General features: G+C 40.4%; 1 protein-coding gene across 5 annotated transcripts in view; it reads right to left on the reverse strand.

Moving 5' to 3' along the window:
* LOC124717268 (ankyrin repeat and protein kinase domain-containing protein 1-like) overlaps positions 1–25308 on the reverse strand; it is a 223494-nt gene that overhangs the window by 166147 nt on the left and 32039 nt on the right. For 4 of the 5 annotated variants that reach the window (XM_047244077.1, XM_047244076.1, XM_047244078.1 and 1 more), the window contains 2 exons: positions 15355–15575; positions 4467–4622 (listed from right to left, as the gene is read on the reverse strand). In XM_047244077.1, coding sequence (XP_047100033.1) covers positions 4467–4622; positions 15355–15547 — 349 coding nt within the window. In that variant the 5' untranslated portion in view covers positions 15548–15575. The remainder of the gene's footprint in view (positions 1–4466; positions 4623–15354; positions 15576–25308) is intronic. The other variant, XM_047244080.1, reaches the window with a different exon arrangement.

Here is a 25308-nt window from a genome sequence, read left to right on the forward strand (position 1 = left end):
AGCTGTACCTTCTGAAGTTTGCAACTCAGTACTATCAGAATTATCGGCCAAATTTTCACATAGGATCGACTGCGGCTGCAAATCTCTTGCAAGTGTACTTTTTTCTCCTTAAAATATGAGATCAAGTTGGTAACATTACCTTGTCAGAGTACGGGTTAGCGTAGTCTACAACAAGAACACATTTTAATCAGTGATGCAATTGAAGCATGATAAAGGTGTCACACACAGTAATGTGGAAATAACCCTTGTGAAAAATGTCTATGAGGTTAACAGAGGAGACCTCCTCTCCAGTTTTTTACCTCTCACGGTAAGTAATCTCACATTACTTCATTCGAATTTTGGGGGATGATGAATATGCCACCAACTACAACGGATAGTTGCTCCCTAATTCTGATTTATGCTCACTTGAGAAAGGCATTATTACACTTAAAAATAAGAAAAACAGAAACATTTCAGAACCTCTGTAAGAAATAAACTCAACAGAGGGTCTCAAATCACAGACTGACAAAATGTAAATGAGAACGTACTAATTTTCTAAAAGCAAAGATTACCAGATATCTTAAAAAAGTAGCATGTAGTACAGAAGAAACTGATGTAGTCAAGCATTATTTTAAGAATGCTGTTAAGAAGCACAATGTCTACACTATGAAGCTAACTTACCGACAAAGTTCTGGGGAGAAGCAGTCTCTGCAGCGGTGCTGCTCACAAACAGATTCTCGTGGAGACTCTATACGAGATGACAGCAAAAGAAGCGAAGACAAGAACAACACTAGGCATTTGACATCTAGGAGTTTTTGGTGATACAGTGCACATCCACATTCTGAATGCCAACAGACATATAAGGAACAAGAAAAACACCAGGAAATACTTCACGGCTACTGTACAAAAAGCAAAACATACTGTTTATGTGAACCAACTCATCATAGAGCAATAAACGAAAGGGATGTAGTTTTCAGTGGTGAAATGATCCACAAGGTTCGAGTGTAGTCAATATTTCTTCTCTGTAACAATAGGATCAAGAGACCCACAATAATTCTGATCATTAACAAGAATAACACTGAATATTTAAACTATCCATGGATAAGGAGGAGGATGAAATAACAGTAACAGGATCAGAGTAAGTTGAATCAGATGTATGGGACTATTACTCATTTATGAAACATGACCTCTCAAGAAAACTGCACAAAAGAATTCAGTTCCAGTGAAGATGCTGAGCTGCCACAGCTTCTGAGATCTGGTAGAATACGTAAACCTAAGAAGCTGGATGAGTATGTGCATTTTTTCCACAAGTTTACCCGACTCAGATCCATGAACACTGAAGTTCAATTAAAATTTGTTCCATGGCCAGGACTTGAACCCAGGTCTCCTGTTTACTGGGCAGATATGTTACCCACCACATCATCCTGGCATTGTGGCTAACACTACTACACATGCTACCCTGGTCCAATGCCCTCCCTAACACAAGGTTCATTTGACACCTCAGCCCATCTTGATTTTCCCCTTCTTAAATTGTCAGTATTGCTGAGGAACAGTGCCCCAGCTTTGTACGTAATGGGGAAATCCTGCCTGTACCTCAGGTGTAGGTGATCTATTGGCTGATGGAATTACATTTTTCTGGAGACATAAACAGTCTCAACTTTAGAATGAGATTTTCACTCTCAGATGGCAGAGCACTTGCCCATGAAAGGCAAAGGTTCCAAGTTCGAGTCTCGGTCCGGCACACAGTTTTAATCTGCCAGGAGGTTTCACATCAGTGCACACTCTGCTAAAGAGTGAAAAATCTCATTCTGGAAACAACCCCAGAATGTGCTTAAGTCATGTCTCCGCAATATCCTTTCTTCCAGGAGTGCTAGTTCTGCAAGGTTCGCAGGAGAGCTTCTGTGAAGTTTCAAAAGTAGGAGATGAGGTACTGGCAGAAGTAAAGCTGTGAGGATGGGGCGTGAGTTGTGCTTGGGTAGCTCAGATGGCGGAGCACTTTCCTGCGAAAGGCAAAGGTCCCGAGTTCAAGTCTCGGTCTGGCACAAAGTTTTTATTTGCCAGGAAGTTTCATATCAGCGCATACTCTGCTGCGGAGTGAAAATCTCATTCTGGAAACATCCCCCAGGCTGTGGCTAAGCCATGTCTCCGCAGTATCCTTTCTTTCAGGAGTGCTAGTTCTGAAAGGTTCGCGGGAGAGCTTCTGTGAAGTTTGAAAAGTAGGAGACGAGGTACTGGCGGAAGTAAAGCTGTGAGGACGGGGCGTGAGTCGTGCTTGGGTAGCTCAGTTGGTAGAGCACTTGCCAGCAAAAGGCAAAGGTCCCGAGTTCAAATCTCGGTCCAGCACACAGTTTTAATCTGCCAGGAAGTTTCAGTTTCAACTTTATCTTCAGTAGTTCACTACTTCAGCGTCTATCCTTATCAGTGAAAAAGTTGAGACTCAAAACGTCTCTAGGAAAATGTAATTCCATCAGATGAATCGATTAACTGAAGCTTTTTTATCAGTAGACACATGTAGTCATGGAATTTCTTCAGCATGTCTTCAATAATGTATTTTATATATAAATTCAAGAAATAGATCTACTTCCTATTTTTAAAAATGGCAATTTAGGATTTAAAATAAGGAAGTCACTGGTAGACCTTAAGAGCTGGACAAGATCCTGAAAAATCTGAATTATAAAAGATCAACTGCAGATCCCTATGAGGAAACAAATTCCCATTGTAGTTTAGACAGATAACGAGTCGACTACCTGCAAAAATCACAACTGAAGAATGCATTCAAAGAACAACTGAAAGAAAAATTCTAACTCTTGGACCTTTGACAGGCTTCAAGCTGCATGCACATCAAACTGCATACACAATTACATCATGAGGCCTTTTGTTGTTAGAACAAACTTGTTTGAGTTTGAATAAACTCATTATCTGAAGCAGGTACTGGGTAAGTACAATGTGAAGGGCTGAAGACTTATCTCAATACAATTACATAAAAACTGAGCTCCCACTCGTGAAATGAGTACAAAAACTGAGGAAGAAAGAGAACCAATGAAGAACACTGCTTGCTAAAGCGCCATTGCTAGTCAGACAACCGCACAGTTAGTCACCAGAAGCCCAGTCCTTCCAAGAAAAGACTCATGTCTTAACCACTGCACCATCCCACTTAGGGACATGACAACAAAAGCATCACATGAATGACTTTAAAGTACAATAATGTAACGCCTGTGTTGTTAAGAAGAATGATGCAATGTTCCTTTGAAGATGCATTCATGTCCAAAGGAACAGGTACTGTGGTAACTACAGTCATCATGAAATATATGAAACATATTCACAGTTCTGTTACGGGCAACCATCAGCTATATAAGGGAATGACAAAAATGAAAATCTGTGCCGAAGCAGGACTCAAAGCCAGATGTCCTGCTTTATGTCGGTCGTCACCTTAACCACTTTGGCTATACGTGCACAACTCACGCCCAGACTCAAATGACATATGTAAGTTTGAGTCTGGCCACAGGTCATGCACAAACAACCAAAGTGGTTAAGGTGACCACTCGTATCAAGTGGGAAATCCAGGTTCGAGTCCCGGTCTAATACAGATTTTCATTATTGTCATTTGCTTACACAGCTGATTGTTGTTCATATTCACAAATGTGAATACATTTGATGTATATCAATGATTCTCTATTATGAAAGTCAGTAGACCCAAATTTGGTGTGACACTGAATGTTACAATCTATTTCTTGCTGCATTCCTATCTTTGCTGAATTACTTTTATTGCTATGTACACTCCACCTGAGGTTAGCTATATGTTTTGAGTGCCCAGTGTTGTGTATTTTCCACTGTATAAATTACTAATAAAATATATTTAACATACTGAAAACCCCTTGAGCTAGAATACAAATTTTTGAAACAAGTGACAAAGTTAGTACTGTTCTCTACATAGAATGTAAGGAAAACATAGTTTAAATTTCTGATGGGCAAAGGTTCCGGCACTGTTACCATTTCATCACTGCAAATATAAACATTCAACGTATATTCAATAAGTTAATAGTATTGAAGCATATAGCTCCAATAATGGCCTGTCAAAATTGGTTTATAACAAAGTGGTAGCCTATGTACAAGTTTCAAGATAGTTTTTAATATAATCTATTATCTAATGAATGTAATATTCATAGTAATGTAATTCTGCTTTCATTTTTATGCAAGTAAACAAAAGAAAACAAAGATAAAATTAAGACTAGAACCTTCATTCATAAAGTATATGATTAAAAAATTAGAATGGCTATTACTCAACAAAAATGTTCAGTCTGAGGTATAACCAACTATTCATTCAGTTAAATTACAATGGAAGCAGACAACAATGAAATTAATTATTATTCTTCAGTGTGAAAAGAGATGAAGCAATGAACTGAAAATACTTTTCAAAAAAATATCAAAATATCATCAATGAAAAACTGCTGTGGAAAGACATGTATGACTCTTTCATCAAACTTTACCTTTATGCAATGGTGTGAACCGTTCATTGTTGCCAAGATTCATATCTGCTGAGTGGTTCAGAAGAACTTTAATTACATCAGGTTTAGCGTCTGGATTAACAGACAGGAAAAGTGGTGTTTCTCCTTCATGAGTTATTACATCCTTAATGTCTTGCCCTGCAAGTTAGAATTAAACTTTTGATAGGAACTTCAGTCACACATTTAAGCATCTCAATTAAAATCCTTTTTCTAATTAGGCAAGCTTTTGGACACAATGGCTACTTCTTCAGGTGGAAGGGTTGAAGGAAAAGGAAGAGGGATGAAGGAAAAGGATTGGAGAGGTCTAGGAAAAGGTGTAGATTTCTAGAATATCACGCAGAACCTAGGTTTTGGGGAGACTTACCGGACGGGACAAGAAGGAAAGAGTTTTTCCTTCTCATCCCGTGTCTTGATTTTTTTTTTAGCCTGGCTTCAACAGATATTAATACAATATTGGAGTGTCTGTGTTATTCCAACTTATGATGCAATGTTCCTTCGGACCTGCAAAATGTTCAAAGAAACATTGCATCATAATTTGAAATCTTCCATATGACATTATTGAATGAAAATATGCTAAATTTGTCAATTTATTTATTTGTCTCTACTCAATATTTGCAATGATTCTAAGTGCAGATATGTCTGAACTAAGTTGTCTCAGGGGTTCCAAAGTTTACTTTTTCAAATTTAAATTCTCATTAATGTGGATACCTAAGAATTCTGAAGTTTCCACCTTATTTATTATTTCCTCGCCATCTGTTAACACTTATCATTGGTGTAGTGCCCTTAGGTATGCAGGACCTAATATGTTGTGTCCTATTAAAATTGAGGGGGAGACCATGCACAGAAATCCAGTGAATGATACTTTTTAAGAACTTTGTTTACCATTTCTTCTGTTTCTGTATGTATGCTTGGAGTGATTTCAATACTAATGTCATCTACAAAAGAAACTAATTCTGCTTTTTGCAACTAGACAGAAGATCATTTACACATATGAGGAACAATAATGGACCTAAGATTGAGCCTTGGGGAACCCTATATGTGATTCCTTCCCAGTCAGAATTATGTATCCGGACTATATTGGTTGAATTACTAAGAACAGCTTCCTGCATTCTTTTGGTCAGGTATGACATTATCCATCGATTGGCTATACTGTCAATCCCATGAAACTTCAATTTATGTAGGAGAGTACATTGATTCATACAGTCAAATGCCTTAGACAGGCTGCAGAACATACCAATAAGCACTATTTTACTATTTAATGCTTGTAAAATGTGACAACTTCAATCTCTATTTATTTAGGTGAATCAACAAACTTTAAATGTGTGCGATTTATTGTGTAACCTAAATTTAAAGGATTTTTTTAAAAGTACTCATGTAAGAGATCTCACACTTTTTATTCTTTAAGGTCAATTGCCACTTTTTACACCATACAGGTACAGTGTGTAAATCAATTTGTAATTCTTTTTGGTCTTGTGATGACTGTTCTAGATGATAAATTATCACATCGTTTGCAAACAGTGTAACAGAACTGCTCAGATTGTCTCCTAGTTTATATAGATTAGGTGATGATCCTTCATCAAAGACACCAACCACTTTCTCGAACACCTGGAATCCTTACCCAATCTGTTACCCCTGGAAACCATCCTTGTAACCATTGATGCCACATCCTTATACACAAATATTCCGCACGTCCAGGGCCTCGCTGCGATGGAGCATTTCCTTTCACGCCGATCACCTGCCACCCTACCTAAAACCTCTTTCCCCATCACCTTAGCCAGCTTCATCCTGACCCACAACTTCTTCACTTTTGAAGGCCAGACATACCAACAATTAAAGGGAACAGCCATGGGTACCAGGATGGCCCCCTCGTACGCCAACCTATTCATGGGTCGCTTAGAGGAAGCCTTCTTGGTTACCCAGGCCTGCCAACCCAAAGTTTGGTACAGATTTATTGATGACATCTTCATGATCTGGACTCACAGGGAAGAAGAACTCCAGAATTTCCTCTCCAACCTGAACTCCTTTGGTTCCATCAGATTCACCTGGTCCTACTCCAAATCCCATGCCACTTTCCTTGACGTTGACCTCCACCTGTCCAATGGCCAGCTTCACACGTCCGTCAACATCAAACCTACCAACAAGCAACAGTACCTCCATTATGACAGCTGCCACCCATTCCACATCAAACGGTCCCTTCCCTACAGCCTAGGTCTTCGTGGCAAACGAATCTGCTCCCATCCGGAATCCCTGAACCATTACACCCACAACCTGACAACAGCTTTCGCATCTCGCAACTACCCTCCCAACCTGGTACAGCTGCAAATAACCAGAGCCACTTCCTCATCCCCTCGAAACCAGAATCCCCCACAGAAGAACCACAAAAGTGGCCCACTTGTGACAGGATACTTTCCGGGACTGGACCAGACTCTGAATGTGGTTCTCCAGCAGGGATACGACTTCCTCACATCCTGCCCTGAAATGAGATCCATCCTTCATGAAATCCTCCCCACTCCACCAAGAGTGTCTTTCCGCCGTCCACCTAACCTTCGTAACCTGTTAGTTCATCCCTATGAAATCCCCAAACCACCTTCCCTACCCTCTGGCTCCTATCCTTGTAACCGCCCCCGGTGTAAAACCTGTCCCATGCACCCTCCCACCACCACCTACTCCAGTCCTGTAACCCGGAAGGTGTACACGATCAAAGGCAGAGCCACATGTGAAAGCACCCACGTGATTTACCAACTGACCTGCCTACACTGTGATGCATTCTATGTGGGAATGACCAGCAACAAACTGTCCATTCGCATGAATGGACACAGGCAGACAGTGTTTGTTGGTAATGAGGATCACCCTGTGGCTAAACATGCCTTGGTGCACGGCCAGCTCATCTTGGCACAGTGTTACACCGTCCGGGTTATCTGGATACTTCCTAAAACACCAACCTATCCAAACTCCAGAGATGGGAACTTGCTCTTCAATATATCCTCTCTTCCCGTTACCCACCAGGCCCCAATCTCCGCTAATTTCAAGTTGCCGCCACTCATACCTCACCTGTCATTCAACATCATCTTTGCCTCTTCACTTCCGCCTCGACTGACATCTCTGCCCAAACTCTTTGTCTTTAAATATGTCTGCTTGTGGGATGTCTGCTTGTGTCTGTATATGTGTGGATGGATGTGTGTGTGTGTGCGAGTGTATACCCGTCCTTTTTTCCCCGTAAGGTAAGTCTTTCCACTCCCGGGATTGGAATGACTCCTTACCCTCTCCCTTAAAACCCACATCCTTTCATCTTTCCCTCTCCTTCCCTCTTTCCTGATGAGGCAACAGTTTGTTGCGAAAGCTTAAATTTTGTGTGTGTGTTTGTGTTTGTTTGTGTGTCTATCGACCTGTCAGCGCTTTCGTTCGGTAAGTCACATCATCTTTGTTTTTAGATAGATTTTATGTTCTTTTAAATATGGCGTACTATTTTTGTTGCCTTTGCAAGTGTCCTGACCTGCATTATGTACTATGGGTATCTCTTCCATCTCTTACTGATTCATGTAGTATAAAGTTCTGAATTGCCATAAACAAGCCTCATATTGTCAACATTTATATGCATATTTAGTTGGAAAGACTGGATACTGTATTTTAGTAAGGCATAAAGCAAATTTTATCTGCTTTCTTAAATGACATGTTTTGCATTTATCTGTGATGGATTTGAATGTTACAGTATCCATTCTTACTACAACCACCTGATGGTCACTAATTCCTGTATCTGTCTTAATGCTCTCTATTTGCTCTATATGGTTTGTGGGGTGTTGCTATGATCATTTACTTTTGTGTGGGCTCCTGAACTAATCATTCAAAATATTCATTACAGAAAGCATTTACTATAATGTAGACACTGTTGCATGTCTACAGTTCACTACCCTGTGGCAGTAGTTCAAGAAGTCACAGCGTAGCTTGTCACAAAACTTTGAAGTTTCTGGTAAAGTCTTGTTTTCAGCTCAGATCCAGAGGACACCAACCAGTTCTGGAAGGTAACAGTGCAGATTGGGAGCATCACTAAATGTCTATGAGCAGGCCTGGCCTTCTCAGACCTCTCTGCCTGTTGCCAGAATGACTCAAACGTGACCTCGGTCACTATACAACAGGCATCATACATTCCAACAAGTGCTACAATCTGCAGTTGGTTACAATTGTTGCCTCCTTGTCTGTTGGAATAGCCCCTTCAAGATGTTGAAAGAGGCCCATGGAGCCGACTGCAAAAGGTGACCTTTGCCATCCTTTGTCAGCATTTTTCTAATGGGTACCATTATCTGCTGTGCATTTGAACTGCCAACAATCAGTAGATCCCTAACCTTTTGCTTTCGCTTTCCTCCAACACAGGTAACAGCAGGCTTCCCAGCAGGTGAAGAGGGCCTCATTGGCTCAGTTTCAGCAGAAGACAACACCCCAAACTTGTTGTTTAGGGGGTGGGATGTAATATCCTGAGTGCTCCCTGGTCCCTGCCCCCTTGTACAAAGCCCACAGACCTACCACTGACATGCCATTCCTAGCCAAGTGGCTGTGTAATGATAGATCCTGAACTTGCTGCAGAGGAGATAAGATTCATTGGAAAAGATGTTACTTGAGATTGCTTCATTATCTCTGGTACACAACTCTCAGCATCCTGCCTGACAAATCCATTCTGAGCAGCTCCCAATTGTTTGACAGTAATTTCCAGCCACTTATGAATGTCCTTGGTGTGGAAAACTGCCCTCAAAGGTGGAAGAATCAGCAATGGTCAACGACATGAGGATGCAGAAGGCAATGGGAACCACTGCATTAAAGACACGTAATGTGTATCCACAGGACATGTGGCCTGTAACTGAAAAAGTGTCATGATGATCTCTATATTGCTAAAAGATTTTGGAATAGTCCCCAATTCGGATCTCTGGGAGAGGCTGCCAAGGATGAGGTGACCATGAGAAAAACATTGATTAATCAACAATAGGATAACATTCTGTAAGTTCGGGCATGGAATGTTGGAAGCTTGAGCATGGTAAGGGTAATACGAAGGCTCAATCCAGATATAGTAGGGCTCAGTAAAGTAAATGGAAAGAAGACAAGGATTTCTGATGAGAGGAGTATATCCAACAGCAGCAGAGAATGGTATAATGGGATTAGAATTCATTATGAATAGGCAGGTAGGGCAGAGAATGTGTTACTGTGAACAATTCAGTGATAGGGTTGTTTTTATCAGAACTGACAGCAAACCAACACTGACAATGATAGTTCAGGTATGCGGATGTCACAAGCTGAACATGAAGAGATAAAAAAATTATATGAGTATATTGACAGCGTAACAGATTGTAAAGGGACATGAAAATCTAATAGTTATGGGAGACAGGAATGCAGTTGTAAGGCATGGTGTACAAGAAAAGGTTACAGTAAAATATAGGGTTGGGGCAAGGAATGAGAGAGGAGAAAGACTAATTGAGTTTTGTAATAAATTTCAGCTAGTAATCGAGAATAACACTGTTCAACAATCACAAGAAGGTTACTACAACTCCCCTATGTATTACACCCAGAGGGATCATAAAGAAATATTATATTAATTACAGTATGAATGAACGCATTTAAGCTATCAATCTTCCTGCACACTATACATGAATGGAGTAGAAGAGCCTTAATAAATGGTACAGTAACAACCACCCTCTATTATCCACTTTTCATTGCTTTGCTGAGTTTAGCTGTGGGTGTAGATGTAGATACGAGATGTAGATATGTCTACTCTAGCGGCACCACCATGTAGAACAGGGAAAGGTAGTTTTGTGTAATATTCTGAGCACAAGTTACAGCCAGGCCGGATTGCAGTTGAGTTACGCATACCAACAGTTGCGAAGTAGAATAAAGGCCACAGGGCCGTCAAATTGCTGAAAGAGTATACGTAGTGGTTTCGTATGTTGCAAATCGCAGGCAGAAGGGGCCCACTGGCCAACCTAGCATGTCACGAGTATGTGATGCGACGCGCCGAATATGGCAAAACTGAGGCATACATCCGCGCATAAATAGGTGCGGGTTTCTAACAAGATTCATTCACGTGTGGCAGCTCTCCTGGATGGCACAGCGTGTCACACCACCAGCTACACGCAGCAGCAGATGGGGCACCAGCATTCCAGTCCACAGTGGGTCGCTGGTTCGACCCTCTGAGGCCGATGCGGGGTCCGTAACCAGCCAGCGGTGGGGCCACTCCATGGCTTGCTACTGTGGGCAGTTGTCCTGGCTTCCAACACACACCGGAGGCATCCCGAGGTGAGGGCCGCAGATTCGAACACCGGATCACAGGTGCTTGTCGCCGCCACGCCGGCGAGAAGCACCGCAGCTGCCCACCTGCGACCCACACCGAGTGGTACTGAGTCGGCGGGGACGCAGACCGCCGGGTCGACTGCCGGCATCCTGACGACACCACAACTCTGCTGTCGTACAAGGCCAACGCACAGTGTGTGCACGGGCCGCTGAGGCAGCCATTCCACACCAAGACGTTTCGCAAACAGTGAGGTGGGTCCTCAGCATTGCAGGACCTGGTGACGCAGACTGAGGGGAACACAGCCCTGAAGTTGGAAGCAATAAATCACTTGGAAAGCTCGGACGAGTCTTAATACCGTGCTTTCTACCTCTTCCTGCTACATTTGGTCATCCTGATACATTCCGTGGCAGAAGTTGCCACTACACTACACTTTTTTGTGTCTTCAATGTAGGGTCACCTTTCTCGACTTTGTAGGTGCCATCTGACATGGGATCATGTATGAGCCAAAGTACTGCTTTAATAATTTTTCTGATAGCCTGGCCTTCTGTAAAGGTTCGAAAATCTATGATAGCTCACCTGTGTTATACAAAGCCATATTTTACAAACATTTGTTTGAAATATCATCTCATCTATGTTCTAACACAACAGAACAATCTTTAGAAGATTGAAAATAACCAATTTATGAAAAATTTTACTTTCATCCTCATGTTAAAAAATTTAAAATGATGCCACCAAATGAAGTGGATTTGATTCTCCACAAATTTACTTGCTCAGAAAACACTACTGTAGCACAGCATAAAAAAAGCTATCACATTTTTGGAAGTCAGTGCTTAGGTATTACACAAAAGGTTCAAAGGTCATCACAGTTCTTAAGCTTTTTTAGAACCCAAATAACCTCAAGAATTATCAAACAACATCGTTACTGTGTTCGCTGCTGAAACTTTCTGAAAGGTTAATAATGAACAGAATAGGTGGATACATTGACAGCTGTCTAACTGAACAACAAGCAGGTTTACGTCCAGTGAAATCCTGCATAAGTTAGGCTCTCAACCTGGCTCAATTTACTGAAGACATTTTTGAGAGGGGCTTCCAACAAGAGTAGCATTCATTGACCTAGCTGCATCACACAACAGTGTAAACCAGAGATCTCTCATCTCTAAAAGTACACCCAGTGACAAGCAATGACAAATTGGTAGAAATTGTTAGGACACTGCTGTTCCAGGAAGATCTACATCTACATCTACATGATTACTCTGCAATTCACATTTAAGTGCTTGGCAGAGGGTTTATCGAACCACAATCATACTATCTCCCTACCATTCCACTCCCGAACAGCGCGCGGGAAAAACAAACACCTAAACCTTTCTGTTCGAGCTGTGATTTCTCTTATTTTATTTTGATGATCATTCCTACCTATGTAGGTTGGGCTCAACAAAATATTTTCACATTCGGAAGAGAAAATTGGTGACTGAAATTTCGTAAATAGATCTCGCCGCAACGAAAAAGTCTTTGCTTTAATGACTTCCATCTTAACTCGCGTATCATATCTGCCACACTCTCTCCCCTATTGCATGATAATACAAAACGAGCTCCCCTTTCTTGCACCCTTTCGATGTCCTCCGTCAATCCCACCTGGTAAGGATCCCACACCGCACAGCAATATTCTAACAGAGGATGAACGAGTGTAGTGTAAGCTGTCTCTTTAGTGGACTTGTTGCATCTTCTAAGTGTATTGCCAATGAAACGCAACCTTTGGCTCGCCTTCCCCACAATATTATCTATGTGGTCTTTCCAACTGAAGTTGTTCGTAATTTTAACACCCAGGTACTTAATTGAATTGACAGCCTTGAGAATTGTACTATTTATCGAGTAATCGAATTCCAACAGATTTCTTTTGGAACTCATGTGGATCACCTCACACTTTTCGTTATTTAGCGTCAACTGCCACCTGACACACCATACAGCAATCTTTTCTAAATCGCTTTGAGACTGATACTGGTCTTCGGATAACCTTACTAGACGGTAAATTACAGCATCATCTGCGAACAACCTAAGAGAACTGCTCAGATTGTCACCCAGGTCATTTATATAGATCAGGAACAGTGGAGCTCCCCGGACGCTTCCCTGGGGAACACCTGATATCACTTCAGTTTTACTCGATGATTTGCCGTCTATTACTACGAACTGCGACCTTCCTGACAGGAAATCGCGAATCCAGTCGCACAACTGAGACGATACCCCATAGGCCCGCAGCTTGATAAGAAGTCGCTTGTGAGGAACGGTGTCAAAAGCTTTCCGGAAATCTAGAAATACGGAATCAACTTGAGATCCCCTGTCAATAGCGGCCATTACTTCGTGCGAATAAAGAGCTAGCTGCGTTGCACAAGAATGATGTTTTCTGAAACCATGCTATTATGTATCAATAGATCGTTCCCTTCGAGGTGATTCATAATGTTTGAATACAATATATGCTCCAAAACCCTACCGCAAACCGACGTCAATGATATAGGTCTGTAGTTCGATGGATTACTCCTACTACCCTTCTTAAACACTGGTGCGACCTGTTGAATACCAACAAAAGAGAAGCAGATGGAGAAACCAAAAGAAATGTGTTGCCACAAGCTAGTGTGCTGCCACCACTGCCGCTCAACATATATACTAATGATCAACATATTAGCAAAAAGACTAAATCTTTTACTGATGTAGATAATAGGCCAATTGTGTAACAAACAAAATATTTTAAGGAAATTGAAAATTACCTGAGTGAAGACTTCACGATTCTCACAAACTGCAACAGAGGTAATAATCTAAAACCAACCCACAGTAAAATGTATGTGCGTCCATTTCATCTTAACAACTGGGAGGCAGGAAAGGACCTTAACATAATCTGGAATGGTACACACTTGAACAAGTGTCTCCATCTGTCCTGTTTGGGCATCAGTCGAAAGAACCTTAATGTGTGTGTGTGTGTGTGTGTGTGTGTGTGTGTGTGTGTGTGTGTGTGTGTGTGTGTGTGTATGTTTGCTTTGTGTATGTGCAGATGGATATGTGTGTGTGTACGAGTGTATACCTGTCCTTTTTTCCCGGGATTGGAATGACTCCTAACCCTCTCCCTTATCATTGATATTCATTATCAGGTATTACCCCCACCAAATGTCATGAATGAGCAGTGTCACCTGCTACACAATCATCCACACGTGCCCAGATTGCTTAAACCTAGATGAAGTTTCACGTACTCAGTAAAACAACTGGAACTCCCATAAAATCATTATGGCAAGAAGAACATCCAGAAGCCCTTATCGCAGAAGAAACTCTAGCCCATGGCTCCCACCTAAGCTGACAATGCTGGAAAACAGTGAACCGACTTCATACAGGCACAGGGATATCATAACAACTTAAGAAATGGTGGGGCCACACAGATACTGACATACTTGTGTGTGTGTGTGTGTGTGTGTGTGTGTGTGTGTGTGTGTGTGTGTGTGTGTGTGTGTGTGGTGGAACACAAACAATGGAACACCTTCTAAAATGCCCATTAGTGGATGTATCCAGAGAATACACTCAAGAGGATGTCTTGAACTATACTGAGACAGATGCAGTTTACACCAAATTCTGGATGAGCAAAATATTCTTATATTTTGATTATGTATTTCTGTATTTGACTAGTATGTATTTATAAAAACACACCTATTTTCTATTTTAAATCATGTACTTGTAATATAATCAAATAGATAAAAATCTACTCACCAACATAAACACATAAAAGAAGGTTATACTTATGCTGAAGAAAATGTCATTAGGTGCAGCTGCCACCAATCAGCCTTTCCCTCTCATCCTGTCCAGTTAGTCTCCCCTGACCTGCAGTTCTGGGTGACTTTTCCAAAATCTACACCTTTTCCTAAACATCTCCAATCCTTTTCTTTCTCCCCCTCTTCATTACTCTTCAGCCCTTCTGCCGGAAGAAGAAGCCACTGGCTCTGAAAGCTTGCGTAAGTATAACCTCCTTTTATGCGTGTGTTTTCCTGCTGCCACTTAGTGAGCAGATTTTTGTCTGATTACATTATATTGTAAAAAATTGATTTTTTTTGTTAAATCATACACTTGCCTTTTTTCAGTTGTTATATATTTTATGATGTAGTTCATACTTGAATAATTAAAAAATAAAACACAAAAGGTTCAAGGATTTCAATAATCTTATCTAAATACAAGTCAAGCATGCATACTCATTTTAGAGGTTACAAAAAGCCTGCATTACTATTTTAATAGTAATGAAAGCAGCAGCATCAGGAGTAGTAGTAGTAGTAGTAGTAGTAGTAGTAGTGGTGGTTGCTGCTGCTGCAGTGGTGTTCATGTTGATGGTGTACTTGGGAACGTTCACAATTTGTGCACCATATGATTGCATCTTTATTGATAGCTATACTCACAGCCAGTAATTTACAGTGATTAATATAAAAAACTGAACGCTTTCACTAACCTGAAAGAACATAAAAAAATGGTCTAAAAATTAGCTAAATTTCTACCTAGCTTAAAAACTTTACTTGATATTTCCTGGAGAATGTAACAGAAATATACTACAACGATAAATAGTTCACTGGGAATTACCGAAATGCAGCAACAATAAAGCACATGTGACATGCCCTCCTGCAGCTGCCTCGTGCAGTGGCGTCCAGCCGCGGTTATCGAAATCGTTTGGACTTTCTCCTTCTCTGAGCAGTTTCCGGACAGCATTGACATCGCCAGCACGAACTGCGACTGACAGTGGAGGTGTTCTTGATGCACCCCGTGATTTCCTCATAGTCCTCTACACTGAATTGCAGTTGCTACTGTAGAACAGAAATATAAAAGCAGTTGAAGGCAGCTGTACAGCTGTACAACAATATTATACAAATATATTACAAAGGAAACTAGTGACTTAAAAACCTTATTTTGAAATCCAAAGTGGAAGCATATAATTCTAAAATATACAGTTTTTATTCTTGGTACATGAAAATAAAGTAAGAATAAATATAGGCACAATAAAAAAGGAAAAATCTGACAAATCACAACACTGAGTGAAATAAATCTGAACTTTTAAATATAGAACACTGGAAAATACAGAAATGTATACAAGGTGTGATCAGAAAGTAATATGAAATTTTTAATTTTGCGATCTTTATACATGCAATTTTCAAATTTTTTTATTTTGTTGGTAAAAATGTTCCTGATGTATGTTTGCATTTTTAGGTGTTCTGAATATTTTCAGCTGTTCTGAATATTTAGTTTACTGTTGACAGTTAAAAAGTGTGTTTTCGAGTGCTTGGTGAATGTTTAGTTTCAGAAAAGATAGAGCACAGAATTTCTATTAAATTTGGCTTGAAAACTGGAATAAAGTGCAGCACCACATCTGAAATGTTGATTGCAGCTTCTTGCGAATCAACTATGAGCAAGACAAGAGTGTATGAGATGTATAAATGTTCCAAAGAGGATCAATTATTGTTACTGATTTGCAAGAGAGGACCAAACAGCAAGGTCATCAGTCTCATCAGGTTAGGGAAGGATAGGGCAGGAAGTTGGCCATGTCCTTTCAAAGAAATTATCCTGGCATTTGCCTGAAATGATTTAGGGAAATCACAGAAAACCTAACTCAGAAGGGCTGGATGTGGGTTTGAACCATCATCCTCCTGAATGTGAGTCCAGCGTGCTAACCACTGCACTGCCTTGCTTGGTAAAGTGGGTCGAGAACATGCTGAAGATGATGACCATCCTGGATGCCCTAGCACATTAATTACTGATGACTACGTGGAAGAAGTAAAGAAAATAGTTCTAGAAAATGACCAAATCACCACCAGAGAGGTTTCTGATTGTGTTAGAATATCCTTTGGCTCATGCAAAGTGATTTTTTCAGATGTTTTGCACATGAAATGTGTAGCAGCAAAGTTTGTTCCAAAATTGTTGAATTTCGATCAAAAATGACGTCGCAGGGACATCACTCAGGAATTGAAGTCAACAATGAGCCACTACTTCTAAATAAGGTTGTAACAGATGACGAAACATGGGGATACAGGTATGATGTTGAAACCAAGGCCCAATCATCCCAATGGGAACTGCCTGAAGAGCCGAGACTGAAAAAAATTTGACTAGTTCGGTCACTGCTTTCTTTGATTACAATATGATAGTGCATCATGAGTTCCCACCTTATGGTCAATACAGAATACTATCAGAAAGTTAAGGACCATTTGTGCGAAGGAGTCTGAAGAAAACAACCAGAATTGTGGCAAAACCACATGCAGAAATTACATCATGATAATGCTCCCACTCATACCTCGATGCTTGTTCATGATTTTTTGGCATAAAACAAAACTGTTATGACATGGCTTCCTGCAACTTCTTTAAGATTGAAGAAAAGTATGAAAAGCATCAGAATTGCTGGAGGAGCTGATCATCATAATGAAAAGTGAGTTCCAGAAGTACTTCCAGGATTGGTAAAAGTGATGGCACAAGTATCAGAGGGGGATTACTTCAAAGGGGATAAAGTTGATGTCGATGAATAAATAAAGATTCTTTCAGGAAAACAAAAATTCCTGGTACTTTTTGATCATACCTTGAATATATTACAATTTAAATGTCAGAACTGGTCATTGAGAAATAAGGTGGTTGTTAAAAGTATTTTCCCTAGTTATGGGACATTGTTGCTTCCCAGGGAAAAGTGGAAGAGGACAGAAAATTAAATAGAAATATTACTATGAATAATTATACCTGACAACCACCAGGCTGTTAATGCTTAACCTATATACCCAGGCTGACCACTGTTACATTCCAATCATAGTAATGAAAAAGCTGACAACATACATATGTGCAGCAAATGACAGCAACAACAAAAATCAAGAAAGAGTTTGAATATGAGTATCTCACCAACATACACACTGGCTGAGCACTTGGTAGAACTACTTAATCTACTAACTGTTCACCATACACAGTTCCAGTTTGTGAAAATATTAAAAGACATATGACTTGACAAAAATAACATACACTGCTTGGCGATTGCTAAGGAACATAGATATTATGGTACAGGAGTAATCACAGGCAATGATGGATGACATGAAACACAGTACATACGTAACAGAGGTAGACTGGTATATTTACAATGAAAATTGGTACAGATTACACCACATGGGAATGCCAGATAACAGAGAGAAATAATTTTCATGTTTGATATAGGTCGGACACCCAATATTAAGTTCAACACTGAACTCTCAATACAGAATATGGCCTCCAGGGGCACTAACTCATTTTGCACCTGCTGCTCACCCCAGCTACCAAACTGTTGAGTAGTCCTTGGGAGATATTGTCTCACTCCTCTCTCAAAGCAGTTTTCAGTTCTTGCACAGTTCAGTGAGGGAGTGTTTGCTGAGGAAATGTCTACCAAAGGCATGTTAAGTACGCACTACAGGGTTTATGTCTAGGGAGTTCACAGACCATTCCAAATGTTCTTCACTTTCCAATGCGTCCGACACATCAGTGGTCTTGTGTGGGTGCGCATTGTCATCCATAAACAGAAGGTCGAGAGCTACCACACCTCTACACTGACAGATGATCCAAAATATTTACTGGCATCAATGAAATTCACCAACAGCAGTGTAACTGAGGTTTTATTTTACTTTATTTTATTTTATTTTGACTACCAGTTATGGCATTCCACTATGTCATCTTCAGGCCCTCTCAAAATAGACGATATAGTCATACAGTGCCATATATTCCTGGATGTCATGAATTCAAACTGTTTGAATTCACAACATCCAGGAATATGGGGCACTGTAAGACCGTATCATTTATTTTGAGAGTTGCATATGGGACCTGAAGATGACTTAGTGGAATGCCGAAACTGGCAGTGGAAATAAAATAAAATAACACCTCAGTTACATGGCTGTTTACAGATTTCATTGATACTGATAATTACTTAACCAGCTGATGTCCCCTGTTCATAATAGATCAACAGAGATTGATCCAAAATAATCTCCCTGCAGTACGACTCTCCTGTAATGGTTCCTTGCACAAAGACATGCAGCAGTGTAGGCCACTGTGCATAATGGCTGCCCACACCATAATGCCTAGGCTATACTAAAGACATTCATGAACATTCTGTGGTGCATAATGTGTTCTCCTCCCCCTCCACACTAACTGGTGGCCGGAACGATTTGTCACAGTGAAAAGAGATTTGGCAGGAAACATCACACTGTTGCTGATCCCAACCAACATGCTCTCTACACCAATGAACTCTCTCTCGATGACAGCTTTGTTGAAGTGAGTTGCATTTAACAGGCTTCTAACTGCTGCGAAATGTGTACCGGTGGCAGTTGCAATGTCTACAGTGATCCGCCTAGGAGTGATATGTCTGTTTCTTTTTGACACAAGGGCTACATGTTGATCCTCTCATGTTTTAGTGATCCATCTATAACTACCAACATGCTTTCACATAGCATTTCCACCTTTGTTGGCTGTTTTTAAGCTTGAGATGACATTTTTGGATACACTCATTACTTTGGCCACACATTGACCAGCTTCAAGCCATTCACCTGCTCATAAGCACTCAAATGATGTCTTGCACAAATGTTGCTGTACCACATGGAACGTCACGCTTATTGGTTCCACAACAACCTTTGTCCAGCACCATATACAACGAACTGTAGAATTTATACAGAGCATTTGTGCATAGGATTCGCTGCAGTAAATACCTCCCACTCTCTACATTATTTTTACTAACACTGTTCGGCTGTCCTGTAGCAATTGTCAGTTGTTCCTTAGCAACTGACAGTTGTCCTTAGCCATTGGCAGCTGTTCCTTAGCAACTGTCAGGCAGTGCATTAGTCAGCTTATACATACATCACTACTTACTTGTGCAACTAAGAGCTACTATCACAACATTTAAAGGCAGAAAAGATGGTACAAATCTATCACATTTTCACAACTTGTTTTCACTGTGGAGATGAGGTGGCAGGTATTTCTATGAAAAAAAAAACTGCCAGCATGGTGGTGGAAACTCAATCCGAGAGATTGCCAAGCTGTATACAGGGGAATTTTAAGATCTAGCCACCCAAATTGCTTGTTAATATTGCAATTATAAATTGGGTATGCCTCGAGGTAACATAACTGACAGTGCGAAAATACACTGTGTTCACTCATCCAATATTTGAGAATGGGAGCACTTAGCGACTTCTGACAAAGTTTACATGTAACGTGAAACCTTTTCAAAACTTTCTTCGCTGACAGTTCCCACAATACTATGAAAGGAAGAAGTTTTATCCTTACTACATCTCCACAGTTGTGCAGTCGAGGTTGGTTGGTTGATTTGGGGGAGTGGAACAAACAGCGAGGTCATCGGTCCAATCAGATTAGGGAAAGACGGGGAAGGGAGTCAGCCATGCCCATTCAAAGGAACCATCCCAGCATTTGCCTGAGGCAATTTAGTGAAATCATGGGAAACCTACATCAGGATGGCTGGACGTGGTGTTATACCACCATCATCTCGAATGCAAGTTCAGTTTGTGCAGTCAAGCTTCGGCACCAAGCTTGATGTTTTATTTATCACTTTTATACTACTAACTCAATTCACACTGCATTTTGCAGACAGTATAAAAAAGTATACCACAGTACAATACACAGTCAATTGTTGTTGTTGTTGTGGACTTCAGTCCAGAGACCAGTTTGATGCAGCTCTCCATGCTACTCTATCCTGAGCAAGCTTCTTCGTCTCTAAGTAACTACTGCAGCCTACATCCTTCTGAATCTGCTTGGTGTATCCATCTCTCAGTCTCCCTTTATGATTTGTACCCTCCGTGCTGCCCTCCAATACTAAACTGGTGATCCGTTGATGCCTCAGAACATGTCCTACCAACTGATTCCTTCTTCTAGTCATGTTGTGCCACAAATTCCTCTTCTCCTCAATTCTGTTCAGCACCTCCTCATTAGTTGCATGATCTACCCATCTAATCTTCAGCATTCTTCTGTAGCACCACATTTCAAAAGCTTCTATTCTCTTCTTGTCCAAACTATTTATCAGCTATGTTTCACTTCCATACATGGCTACACTCCATACAAATACTCTGAGAAGAGACTCTCTAACACATAAATCTATATTCGATGGTAGTAAAATTTCTCTTTGTATGAAACAATTTTCTTGCCATTGCCAGCCTACATTTTAATCCTCTCTAATTCAGCCATCGACATTTATTTTGCTGCCCAAATAAGAAGACTTATCTACTACTTTAAGTGCTATTTTCCTAATCTACTTCCCTCAGCATCGCCCGACTTAATTTTATTACATTCTATTATCCTAGTTTTGCTTTTGTTGATGTTCATCTTATATCCCCCTTTCAAGACACTGTCCATTCTGTTCAACTGCTCTTCCAAGTCCTTTGCTGTCTCTGACAGAATTACAACGTCATCGGCGAACCTCACAGTTTTTATTTCTTCTCCATGGATTTTAATACCTACTACGAATTTTTCTTTTGTTTTCTTTACTGCTTGCTCAATATACAGATTGAATAACATCGGGGATAGGCTACAACCCTGTCTCATTCCCTTCCCAACCACTGCTTTCCTTTCATGCCCCTCAACTCTTATAGCTTCCATCTGGTGTCTGTACAAATTGTAAATAGCCTTTCACTCCCTGTATTTTACCCCTGCCACCTTCAGAATTTGAAAGAGAGTATTCCAGTCAACATTGTCAAAAGCTTTCTCTAAGTCTACAAATGCTAGAAATGTAGGTTTGTCTTTTCTTAATCTATTATCTAAGATAAGTCGTAGGGTCAGTATTGCCTCACGTGTTACAATATTTCTACGGAATCCAAACTGATCTTCCCTGAGGTCTACCAGTTTTTCCATTCGTCTGTAAAGAATTCGCATTAGTATTTTGCATCTGTCAACATCTGTTTTCTTTGGGATTGGAATTATTACATTCTTCTTGAAGTCTGAGGGTATTTTGCCTGTCTCACACATCTTGCTCAGCAGATGGTAGAGTTTTGTCAGGGCTGTCTCTCCCAAGGCCATCAGAAGTTCTAATGGAATGTTGTCTATTCCTGGGGCCTTGTTTCAACTCTGGTCTGTCAGTGCTCTATTGAATTCTTCATGCAGTATCGTATCTTCCATCTCATTTTCACCTACATCCTCTTCCATTTCCATAATATTGTCCTCAAGTACATCACCCTTGTAGACCCTCTATATACTGCTTCCACCTTTCTGCTTTCCCTTCTTTGCTTAGAACTGGTTTACCATCAGAGCTCTTGATATTCATACAAGTAGTTCTCTTTTCTCCAAAGGTCTGTTTAATTTTCATGTAGGCAGTATCTATCTTACCCCTAGTGATATATGCCTAACCCTTACATTTGTCCTTTAGCTATCCCTGCTTAGCCATTTTGCACTTCCTGTCGATCTCATTTTTGAGATGTTTGTATTCCTTTTTGCCTGCTTCATTTACTGCATTTTTATATTTTCTCCTTTCATCAATTAAATTCAATATCTCTTCTGTTATCCAAGGGTTTCTACTAGCCCTCGTCTTTTTACGTATTTGATCCTCTGCTGCCTTCACTATTTCATCTCTCAGAGCTACCCATTCTTCTTCTACTGTATTTCTTTCCCCTGTTCCTGTCAGTCGTTCCCTAATGCTCTCTCTGAAACTCTCTACAACCTCTGGTTCTTTCAGTTTATCAAGGTCCCATCTCCTTAACTTCACACCTTTTTGCAGTTTCTTCAGTTTTTATCTACCGTTCATGACTAATAGACTGTTGTCAGAGTCCACATGTGCCTCTGGAAATGTCTTACAATTTAAAACCTGGTTCCTAAATCCCTATCTTACCATTACACAATATATCTGAAACCTTCCAGTGTTTCCAGGCCTCTTCCATGTATACAACCTTCTCTCACGATTCTTGAACCAAGTGTTAGCTATGATTAAATTATGCTCTACACAAAATTCTACCAGGCAGCTTCCCCTTTCATTCCTTACCCCCATTCTATATTCACCACTACTTCTCCATTTCCTACTATTGAATTCCAGTCCCCCCACGACTATTAAATTTTCATATCCTTCACTATCTGAATAATTTCTTTTATTTCATCATAAATTTCTTCAATCTCTTCATCATCTGCGAACCTAGTTGGCATATAAACTTGTACTTCTGTGGTAGGTGTGGGCTTTATGCCCATCTTAGCAACAATAATGCGTTCACTATTCTGTTCATAGTAGCTGACCCACACTCCTATTTTTTTATTCATTATTAAATCTACTACCACATTACCCCTATCTGATTTTGTATTTATAACCCTGCATTCACCTGACCAGAAGTCTTGTTCCTCCTGCTACCGAACTTCACTAATTCCCACTATATCTAACTTTAACCTATCCATTTCCCTTTTTAAATTTTCTAACCTACCTGCCAGATTAAGGGATCTGACATTCCATGCTCCGATCTGTAGAACGCCAGTTTTCTTTCTCCTGATAACTACATCCTTCTGAGTAGTCGCTGCACCGAGAGCCGAAGGGGGACTATTTTACCTCTGGAATATTTTACCTAAGAGGATGCCATCATCATTTAACCATACAGTAAAGCTGCATACCCTATCCACAGTAGCAGCACAGCAAGGTTGTTTTGGTTAATGTTACAAAGCCATATTAGTCAATCATCCATACTGTTGCCCCTGCGACTACTGAAAAGGCTGCTGCTCCTCGTTTGTTTGGCCTCTCAACAGATACCCCTCCGTTGTGGTTGCACCTATGGCACAGCTATCTGCAATGACTGAGGCACACAGGCCTCCCCACCAACAGCAAGGTCTATGATTCATTGGTGGTGGTGGGGGGGGGGGGGGTGGGGTGGTTTGCATAGAGTCTAGGACTTCATAAACATTTAAATGCATAAAAAACTAGCTTTTGCTTAAAATGATGCACAGTTAATCTTCAATATTAGGCAAGAGATTTTAATTTATTACTTCTTTGCTACTAACTCTACTTGCAGTACAGCTTGCATGCTGTATCCAAATACACTACGCCACTTAATGTTCCTGCAAAATTATATCAGTGGATGACATATAGTTCAGAAAATATGACTCCATAAACAATGAGATGCATGAAGAACCAGCTTTCATTTAAAATGAAGTGCAAATGACTCGATTTATAGTCATGCAGTGTTTCATAATGAGAGCATTTGCAACTTTTGACAAACATTAAGCATAATTTCAAACCTTTCCTAAGCCTTTTTTCACTTACATGCTTAAATGCAAACGTGTAACACATTAAATCATTTGTAAGGTAAGCAGATGTTTAAGGCTGCTTCAGTATTCTTCTGAGAATTGAGGGTTTACTGGTAAACACAGATTACAGTAAAAATTATTTACAGATTTTGGCAGAACTGAGGAAATTGTGAAAACTCTTGTTTTCAGTCAGAGTCTCTGAACACTTATTTCTGTGTAATCTTGTTTTTTAGTGAGGTCAACCAAATGAACATTTTTTTAAAAACTGGATAGTGTTATTTTGAAAACTATTCTTTCAGATTGGCATTGAAAATCACTAAATATGCAGCTGTATACGGAGATTTGTTGTGGGCCTTCATGGCTGCCAACCAAAATGAAGAATGCAGATATTGTACTCAGTTAATATGAACATTACTTCAGAATGAGATGTTTTTTCTTTGGAATTCTCTAGCAGAACAAATTCTCATTAACCAGACTTCAAAAACACTTCAAAGCACATAACACTAGGTTAAAAAACAATTTCTACAAAGAGTTCAATGGCTTAACATTAGTATAGAAAGGAGTAAGATACATAGCTAAACATGTTTATTCAACTACAGTTTATCTCTGCCTGACTAATAAAACTCAGAGAGTAAAGCAGATTGTCCATGCACTCATTGCCACAGAATAATGCTGTGTTTCATTGTGCATTCCCCGATGTTCTTCTGGCAACTCCCACACAGCCCAGCCCTCTCCCCAGTCAGATCTACAGATGACTCCAGAGTGCAAGAGTTCTTCGAATTCTCCCTTCGCTGCGCTGAAACGAGCAGGAGCTGACTGGCATGGGTGCTGAGATACTGACTGACCAGGTGTAGTCCTGATATGATGGACAGTGTTGTGCTTAACTGTCTGTGCACGTGGCACAGATTCGCGGTTTGCCACGTGTGGCATCATTCCCTGTCTGCCATCGAACATAGGCAGAGAACCTCATCCTAAGGTGCCTTTAATGTTCTGCTTACCCCGGTGGATGCTTGCCGAGCCAATATCTAATTCAACTGTACAATGAAAAAAGAAATCCGCATCCAATATTGCGTGAGCCTCGACACATCGGCAATCACTTAAGTCTTTGGTAAACGATCTTGGAAATCGAGGTCTACACCTATCTGGCATTTTCTGTAAGTCATTACTGATATCTGGTTTGCTGCTGTGAGCTTTGATTGAGATGGAGGAAGCTTCACATCACCTTCTAACAGGCACTGAACTGACGCTCGGGCCTGAGTCGATTAGATAAGTGCGGCCAGATTTAACATCTGTGACAAAAAGTCGGTGGGACAGTGAGGGTAAAGAAGAAAGGCA

Source organism: Schistocerca piceifrons, chromosome 9, assembly GCF_021461385.2.
Source record: "Schistocerca piceifrons isolate TAMUIC-IGC-003096 chromosome 9, iqSchPice1.1, whole genome shotgun sequence".
Taxonomy (NCBI): domain Eukaryota; kingdom Metazoa; phylum Arthropoda; class Insecta; order Orthoptera; family Acrididae; genus Schistocerca; species Schistocerca piceifrons.